Consider the following 9,870-nt stretch of genomic DNA (forward strand, 5'->3'; position numbering starts at 1 on the left):
ATTTTCTTTGATGATGACGTCAATGAAGTTATTGTGGATAAGGTTAGCAATCACAGACATTTTGGGGAATTCCTTCATGCAAATCTGGGGTTCAGTATCTTGCTCAATGATACTTCGACATGAAGCTCAGTCCCGCAACCAGCGACCTACCGATCACTGGTCCACCATTTCTACCCACTGAGCTACAGCCGCCCCGGGATGTTTGTTATTATTTTGATTATATCAAGAATTGTTTATCACTGTTATTATTGATATGACTATATTCATATATATTGCAGGAGGAGGATGATGGGTTGCCCCCTCTGGTGTTAACCGGCATGTGTATGCCATCTTGCAACCATTCAAAGTGGAGCGTGCAAAACAATCCATCATATCAACTGATGCCACGGTTAGCCACAGAGTGGCTTACAAGAAGTACATTAGGAAATGCAGAAGAAGGAGCTGGATAACAAGAAGCTTCACAGCAAAGAGCAAAGGAATGTTTTGCTGTTCCATTGGGTTCATTTTTCATATATGTTAATAAATGCAATAGTTCAAGTTAGCTGTTTAGAAAGAAGAAGAAAAAAAAAAAAAAACCCTCACACGGGCTCTGCCTTGACGAGGCGTGAGGGCTTAAAGCTTCTGTGATCCTGTGGTGTGTTTCAGAATCTCCAGAATCACAGAGGCCACAACAACATACAGCTAAAATTAAACAGAAATATAATGTCCCTGATCCACCTGACATGGGATGGGGGTTTGGAACTCTTCCAATTTAATAGTATTTGGCGACGAGCAAGTAAGGTAGTGAAGGCCACAACATTGTACATATTTAGTGGCCAGTCACAGTCACCTGGTCTTACACCAAATAAGGCTATCAAAGGGTCCGGATCAATCACCATACCAAAAACCCTACTCAAGGAGTTAAATATTGCGAGCCAGAATGTGTGAAGAGTGGGACAAGTCCAAAACATATGCACTAAGGTCGCCGGTGCATGTTTGCACCGGTCACATGTGGGATCAATACTGGGGTAAATCTTAGCCAATTTGGCCTTGGTTAAATGAGCACGGTGAACAATTTTAAATTGTATAAGGCCATATCTGCTACATGAGGAAGATGAGTGTACTTGCTCTAGAACTGACTTCCACAGATCGTTAGAGAGGTGTGCCAAGATCTTCCTCCCAGAGAGACTTAAAGTTGGCTGTGAGCTGAGGGTTTGTGTTGGTTAGTGTGTCATAGATCCTTGTGATGGCACCCTTACGACTTGTCTTTGTGGCTAGAAGAGTATCCAGGAGTGTCTCAGGAGGTAGCTCGGGGAAAGGATGGTAACCCTTTCGGACAAAATCCCTAATCTGAAAATAACGGAAGTGATGTGACTGGGGTAGGCCAAATTTTCCTGCCAATTGAGCGAATGATGTGAATACCCCCTCAATATACAGATCTTTAACAACTCGAATTCCATTTCCATGCCACGCGCGAAAAGACAGGTCTAATTGGGCTGGTGTAAAGAGGTGGTTTGACATAATGGGTGCCATTAATGAGGCCTTTTGCAGGCCGAATTGTTTCCTAAACTGCGACCAGATTTTAAGTGTGTGAGCAATGACCGGATTCATGTGTGATGTACAAACTGCCAGAGGTAATGGGGAAGTGAGTAAAGAGTGAAAAGGAAGACCATGTGCTTCTATCTTCACCCATCCAGGAGCATGCTCAAGGGGATTGCTTTGGACATGTGTGATAACTTTCTGAATGTTGCTAGCCCAGTAATAGTAGAGTAGGTTTGGCATGGACATCCCGCCCGATGTTTTGGATCTCTGTAAAAAGGCCTTGTTAATCCGAGGCTGCCTGCCATCCCAGATGAAATTAGAAAATATCCTATCGAGAGAATGAAACTTCTTTTTGGAAATGAATACCGGGATATTCTGGAAAAGGTATATGAATTTAGGAATTATATTCATTTTGAGCAAGTTAATACGCCCCGCCAATGATAGTGGTAATGTGCGCCAGCGCTCCAGATCTTGCTTGCATTTATCAATTAGAGGAGAGAAATTCAGTTTATATAATAGCTGGAAAGAGCGAGGGACAGTTATCCCCAGATATTTAAAGTGGGACGTCACTCTCCTGAAGGGGAACATAGAGGCAGGGATATTGAGAGCAGTGGGGTTCAAAGGGAAAACTTCACTTTTTTGCATATTGACCTTGTAGCCAGAGAGCTTCCCGAACTCTTCCAGCTTAGATAGAATGGGTGGAAGAGACATTGCAGGATTAGTAATATATAGGAGAAGGTCATCCGCATACAGTGACACCTTGTGCACCCTTTCGCCTCGGGTTATCCCCTCAAAGGAGCGACACTGTCTTAAGGAAACTGCAAGTGGCTCAATCACTAAGTCAAAAAGCAGCGGTGATAAAGGGCATCCCTGCCTCGTTCCGTGGTACAAAGGGATGTAGCTTGATTGTACCTCATTCGTTCGAACCGAGGCTAAGGGGCCGCTGTAAAGTAATTTGACCCAGGAGATAAAAGTGGGTCCAAAGCCGAATCTTGAAAGGGTGTCAAAAAGGAAGCCCCATTCCACCCGATCGAAAGCCTTTTCTGCGTCTAAAGCTACAATAATTTCAGGTGAACAAGACTCCGACTGGGTGTACATTATGTCAAGGAGCCTACGGGTGTTCAAGAAGGAATGTCTTTCCTGAATAAATCCTGTTTGATCGGATGAAATGAGGGCTGGGAGAACCAACTCAAGACGCTTGGCTAGGCACTTAGCTAGGATCTTGCAATCCACATTGAGTAAACTAATTGGGCGGTAGGACTCACAACGAAGGGGGTCTTTGTCTTTTTTGGGAATTAGGCATATTGAGGCTAGCGTCAATGTTTGGGGCAGTTGGCCGTGTGAAAGGGCTTGGTTATACATATTCAAAAGTAATGGGGAGAGCTCGCCAGAGAACCTCTTAAAAAATTCCACTGGGAACCCATCGGGCCCAGGTGTTTTTCCAGACTGCATGCTGTTAATGGCTTCTTGAACTTCCTGAACTGTCAATGGATTATCGAGAGTAGATCTCCAAGTATTGTCCAATCTAGGTAGGTTCAGGTCCTGATAAAATTTGTCTGCTTCCTCAGGGCCGGTGCTGCATTCAGATGTGTATAATTTACCATAATACTCAGCAAATATGCCATTAATTTGTTTGTGGTCAGTAATCGTGGAACCTGAAGTGGTCTGTATTTGGGTTATTTGACGCGACATGTATGACTGTCGTGCCTGGTGAGCCAAGATTTTGCCCACTTTGTCCCCAAACTCATACAAGGTATGTCTGGCCCTTAGAAGCAGGTGCTCAGCCTTAGCAGTTGAGGCTAAATCAAATTCAGTCTGAAGACGAATCCTCTTTTGATGGAGTTCAGGAGTAGGTGAAGTTGCACACTGTGCATCTAACTGAGCTATGTTGTCACTGAGTTCCTTTAATTTAGAGATATTTTCTTTTTTACTGTGCGAGGTAAAACTAAGAATATGGCCACGCAGGAAGGCTTTAAAGGTCTCCCAAAGAGTACTTTGAGAGATATCTGGCGTAGCGTTTGTTTCAATAAAGAACTTTATCTGAGTGCTCACAAATTTAATAAACTTAGAGTCTGAGAGTAAAAGAGAGTTCAAGCGCCATGTCCTGCATACAGCTGGTTGCTCAGGGAAAGACATTTCGAAAGAAAGTGGGGCGTGATCGGAGATGACAATACTATGATATGTGACGTGTTCAATAGCCGGAATAAGCCGAGTGTCAAGCAGGAAATAATCGATTCGAGAGTAGGTACTATGAACTGGCGAGAAAAAAGAAAAAGCTTTTCCAGTTGGGAAATTAAACCTCCAGGGTTCGAACAACCCGTATTGTTCTATGTAGTTGAGAATGACTTTGGCTGTCTTGGATAGCGGTCCGGGTTTGGCAGTGGAGCGGTCTAGTTCAGGACTGAGGACACAATTAAAGTCCCCCCCAATAATTAAATTATGAACATCAACCTCAGGCAGGGCTGAGAAAAAAGATTTAATAAAAGCTTCATCGTCCCAGTTAGGAGCGTATATGTTTGCTAAGATTACAGTTTTATTTAGGAGTTTACCAGAGACTATCACAAATCTACCACCTGGGTCAGCAACAGTTTTCTCAGCTGCAAATAAAATATCTTTGTGAATAAGTGTAGCAGTACCCCGGGCATTAGAGTTAAATCTTGAGTGAAAAACCTCTCCAACCCAGCTTCTACAAATTCTGTTAACATCAGCGTTGCGAAAGTGTGTTTCCTGTAGAAACGCTATGCCCACGTGCAGCTGAGAGAGGTGAGCCAATACTCTATTCCTTTTAACTGGGTGGTTTAAGCCCTTTACATTCCAAGAAATCAAATTGAGCTTTCTATTCCCTGCCCCACTCATTGGCGGGAGTGGTACAGCCATCTATATAAGTTAAATGCAGGAAAGGATGGGCAATTTGTTCAAATAGAGATAGATGCAGGTGAGTATAGCTGGTGTTATTATGATGGAAAGCTTTAGATGATGCGAAACAAAAAAACATGAAAAGAAAGAAAAAAAGAAGACTCCAACGAGAGGATTCGCCCCACACCCCACCGCCCTCGCAGCACTTACCCAAACTAAGTGCTGTGACACCTCAAATACTACAAAAGCTTCTAAGATGCATTAAACCTAACACATGCATCTTTGCACTCCTCATTATACTCCAAAAATGGAAGTGGCAGCTTATATCATCTTGAAGTCAACAGGACAACAACAACAGCAAAAAAAGAATATCAGCAATAAAGGGATAGGAGATTACTTCGCCGAAAACTTAGTACAACTTAGGTGCGAAGTTGCATTTAGTGCAAAAGATATCACTGGTCAAACAGATCCCAAAGAACAGAAACAGACAGTACACTGTCATTGGTAACCTTAAACTGTTCACAGCAAACAGCAAATGCAAGTGGTACTAGTCTTAGGTTGTACGAAAATGAGTGACATTATATCAGGTCTCTATGAAAACAAAAACAAAAAAAACAAACAACTTCATTATAATATCACAGCAGCACGACACAGACTATGAACTTAGCAACACTTACAGACTGTGATCAGGGGGATTATTCTCTAATTGCAACTCACACATTTCAGCAGTCAAACAGCCTGTCTTACTGCGCTCTGCGGCCAAATTAGCACATCGTCATTTTTATCCTTCCCGTCGTCCTCATATTCTGAATGCACTGAATGTCCCCTGGGGTCCGGTCGAATGCAAGGGCATATATCCAACCAATGTCGCCCAACCCGGCGGTGCCTATCTCTCGTTTCTCATCTCGTATTGATGAGATGTGATGTGATGTGATGTGCTGACAATAAAGAAATTGATAAACTGAAGAAATATTCTATCCGTGTCCTTGTGTTTTTTTTTTTGGTTGTTTTGGTCCCTTCCCTTCCCGCAGCGCAAGGGCTTGTATCAAATCAATGTCATGTTAGGGTGTGCCTGAGGCTCGCCCATCCGGAGAGCATGTGTTCAACCAAAGCTGAGGCATCCCAGCACCTGTGAGTTATCCATCAGGATTTATTTCTGTCCGGTCAGAGCTGAGTTATTCGACCAATGCTGAGTGGTTGAAGCTGCTGTGATTTATCCAACCAATGCATTCCTTCCTCCAACCAATGCACTCATTCCTCCAACCAATGCATTCCAACCAAGCCATTCGATCCTCCAACCAATGCATTCATTCCTCCAACCAATGCACTCATTCCTCCGACCAATGCTGAGTGGTTGCAGCTGCTGTGATTTATCCAACCAATGCATTCATTTCTCCAACCAATGCATTCATTCCTCCAACCAATGCACTCATTCCTCCAACCAATGCATTCCAACCAAGCCATCTGTTTCTCCAACCAATGCATTCATACCCCCCAACCAATGCACACATTCGTCCGACCAATGCTGAGTGGTTGCAGCTGCTGTGATTTATCCAACCAATGCATTAATTCCTCCAACCAATGCACTCATTCGTCCGACCAATGCTGAGTGGTTGCAGCTGCTCTGATTTATCCAACCAATGCATTCATTCCACCAACCAATGCACTCATTCCTCCAACCAATGCATTCCAACCAAGCCATTCGATCCTCCAACCAATGCACTCATTCCTCCAACCAATGCATTCCAACCAAGCCATTCGATCCTCCAACCAATGCATTCCAACCAAGCCATTCGATCCTCCAACCAATGCACTCATTCCTCCAACCAATGCACTCATTTGTCCGACCAATGCTGAGTGGTTGCAGCTGCTCTGATTTATCCAACCAATGCATTCATTCCTCCAACCAATGCACTCATTCCTCCAACCAATGCATTCCAACCAAGCCATTCGATCCTCCAACCAATGCACTCATTCCTCCAACCAATGCATTCCAACCAAGCCATTCGATCCTCCAACCAATGCATTCATTCCTCCAACCAATGCACTCATTTGTCCGACCAATGCTGGGTGGTTGCAGCTGCTGTCATTTCTCCAACCAATGCATTCATTCCTCCAACCAATGCACTCATTCCTCCAACCAATGCACTCATTCGTCCAACCAATGCTGAGTGGTTGCAGCTGCTGTGATTTACCCAACCAAAGCATTCATTCCTCCAACCAATGCACTCATTCCTCCAACCAATGCATTCCAACCAAGCCATTCGGTCATCCAACCAATGCATTCATTCCTCCAACCAATATTGAGTGGTTGCAGCTGCTGTGATTTCTCCAACCAAGCTTTATTTTTGTCCAACCAAGTTTAAGGCATGCCACCAAGGCTGACACACAGACTCACACACACACACACACACACCACCGCCCCCCCCCCCCCCCCCCCCCACCACCACCACCCAAGTGTGTATAAATGTGGAGACTGGAATACTACATTCAATTCATTCAGAGAGCTACAGAGCTAAATTCTACTCCTTGGGTTTGCTGTCTGTTACAACAATGGACCAGTTTGTCGAGACAAAGTTGAGAGCTTGGGGTTACAAGTCCTTGATCCCAAAATTCAACACCAAAAAGATTGACAAGGGAACATTCCTGGAGCTAACACAGCCTTCCAATAGACTGCTGTTGAGCGAGTTGTGTGGAAAGATGGCAACCGACGACACTGACAAACCTTTGTCAAGGGAGATTTGTATAAAGATTGGATTCCTGGAATCACTTCTGTGTTTCATCAGACCCTACAAGGGGGAGAAATGTGATGAATGGGATTGGAATGATGGTGATGAAGTAGATGGCGACGACAAAGAGGATAAGGATGAGGATGAAGAAGAAGAAGAAGATGATGATGATGATACCAATGTGGAGACACACAACTGGTAAGACTCAAAGAAATATTATGAGTTTGTGAGGTGTAGTTGTTACCCATGACCTTGATCATAACACCTGTCCACCTTTTTTTTACAACTCCCAGGCCCTCTAAGATGAAGAAGAAGAAGAAGATGAAGGAGAAGAAGAAGAAGAAAAAGAAAAGCCTCCCGACTGACCAAAGAAATAACCTCGATTGACTATAAAGAAATAACCTCTCGTGTGTTTTTTGTATTACATTGTATTTTATTGCATTGTATTACATTTTATTGCATTGTATTGTATGACATTATAATGTGTGTTATGCTGTGGGAAAAAACCAAAAAAAAACCAAAACAAATAAACACCAAAAAAATAAATCCAAGAATTGTCCTCATATTCTTCTGTGTACACAGCCCCTCTCTTCATCTGGTACACCCCTTGCTTTCAATCAAGACTAAACCCGATCTCTATTAGCGCACACAGGGCAATATGCAAGTGAACAGCTTTTGCAGATATATTTGTTACACCTGTAACATACAGTGTATGTTTTAGAGTCCTTCTTTGGTGGGCAGATTTGACACCTCTTTCTCTTACTCGCCAGGGCAGCGGCAGGGTTTTTGGCAGCGGCAGGGGGTCGATCAGCCTCTGTGTCAGCCTCGGTGTCAGCCTCGGCCTCAGCGTCGGCCTCAGCCCAGACAGCTTTCAAGACCGCCGCGGACGCCTCCGTGCGGGGAGGATGCTCCCTTCTTCGAATGAGTGGAGTTACGAGGGCCTTTCCCAGCTGCTCCAGAAACACCCTACTGCTGTTGTGCTTGCCGGGCATCCAGTTAGGGTTGATCTGTCTCCACAGCACAAAGGCATTGTATGCGGACACGTCGACAATGTTGTGGAAGACGACCAGGGGCCAGCGGGCGGTCATCCTTCTGCAGCTGTATGTTCCAATCAGCTTATCTAGGTTGTCCACCCCTCCTTTGTTGCTGTTGTAATCTAGGATGATGGCCAGCTTTCTGTCTTTGCGACGGCCGACGACCTCGGCCTTTGCGTGCAGTGTGCTCAACAGTATGACGTTCCTGTTTTTCTTTGGGATGTAGGACACTAGGGCGGTGGTGGGCGTGAAGGCAAACTTTGAGGAGAAGACCTCTCTGTGCTTTGACACGCGCAGCGCGCGTGGCAGTTCGGGCTTGTTTTTTCAAACCGTGCCGACCACGGTGACATTCCTTTTCAGTAGCTGCTGTCCCAGTTCGTAGGAGGTGAAGAAATTGTCACACGTGACAGTGTGACCCATCAGGCCCTCTGTCACATCGAGCACAACCCTCATCCCCTGGTTCTTCTCTGGGCGTCCGCTGGCGGGCTTCCCGGTGTAGACTTGCATCTTCCAAGCGTAGCTGGATTTGGCGTCGCAGGCGACCCATGACTTGATTCCGTACTTTGCTGGCTTGCTGGGCATATACTGCCGGAACGGACAATGACCTTTCAAGACATTATTGCATTATTAGTCGGCGACCAAAGACAAAAGCAAAAGAAAAAGAAAAAGAAAAACCTTAGAGAAATAAAACAAAAATCACTTGTACAAATGTAATTATAACAGAATATATATATATATATATATATATATATATATATATATATATATACATAAATATATATATATATATATATATATATATATATATAAGAAATATAATAATGATGATGATGATGATGATGATAATAATAATAATAACCACACCACCTCTGAATGGAACGAGTTGCTCATCCACTGTTACGTCGGGCCCTGGGTTGTAGAGGTACGGCAACCGCTCCACCCACTCGTCCCAGACCTCTCTTATGGCCGCCAGTTTGTCTGCGGCACGTCTCGCAGGTCTTGTCTCACGGTCGTCGAATCTTAGCAGTCTTGAGTAAGTGTGAAAGACTTTGAGTGGCATCGTGGCACGGAAAATGGCCCTTCCGCTCTCTGCGTCCCAAAGACTGGCTGCGGCCTCACCTCGGGACCTGAATACGCCTGCTAAGATTAGCAGCCCTATGTAGGCGTGCAGCTCAATCACATCCATCCCTTTCCAGTCTTGTCCGTATTTTCGACGCCCCTTCAGATTTGTCATATCCACGATGATTTTTTCTATCGCCGGTGTGATGAAAAGGCACAGTGTCGAGGCAATGTCACGGGCGTGGGAAACGGCATACGGTGTGGGTCCTGGCTTCATGGTCGTTGTCATCAGCCTCAAGTTCCGTTCTGCCTTCCTGCCACATTTGTTGTACGGAACTGATGACCATTCTATGTTGCCATCTTTCGAAAGGAAGGTCTCTCTGACTTGTTCTTCTTCTTCCTCTTCTTCTTCTTCCCGTTGTTGTTGTTGTTCTCCTTCTTCTTCTTCTTCTTCTTGTTCTTCTCCTTCTCCTTCCTCTTCTTCTTCTTCTTCTTCTTCTTCTTCATGCTCTGGGTTGTACTCCTCCACATCCTCTTCTTCTGACACATCCTCCACTTCCTCCTCGGAATCACAGTAGTCTTGTTGGAGTTGAGAAGATATATCTTCCGCAACCTGGTCAGTGCTGCAACGCGCAGTCATGGCTTTCTCAACACAGGGGACAACATAAAAT

The 9,870-nt window shown here is 44.6% G+C and overlaps 1 protein-coding gene and 1 pseudogene across 1 annotated transcript; one reads left to right on the top strand and one right to left on the bottom strand.

Annotated features, from left to right (window-relative positions):
- The first annotated feature begins 6,968 nt into the window (after positions 1–6,968).
- Positions 6,969–7,585, top strand: LOC115589172 (probable ribosome production factor 1). Its single transcript, XM_030429914.1, has 2 exons — positions 6,969–7,304; positions 7,400–7,585. Exons 1-2 carry the CDS (start codon positions 7,078–7,080, stop codon positions 7,491–7,493), a joined length of 321 nt encoding a protein of 106 aa, XP_030285774.1. The 5' UTR covers positions 6,969–7,077; the 3' UTR covers positions 7,494–7,585.
- Positions 7,586–7,594: 9 nt separating this feature from the next.
- On the bottom strand, positions 7,595–9,476 carry LOC115589456 (piggyBac transposable element-derived protein 4-like; annotated as a pseudogene).
- Between the last annotated feature and the right edge of the window lie 394 nt (positions 9,477–9,870).

The sequence above is a fragment of the Sparus aurata genome, chromosome 10 (genome assembly GCF_900880675.1).
Source record: "Sparus aurata chromosome 10, fSpaAur1.1, whole genome shotgun sequence".
Taxonomy (NCBI): domain Eukaryota; kingdom Metazoa; phylum Chordata; class Actinopteri; order Spariformes; family Sparidae; genus Sparus; species Sparus aurata.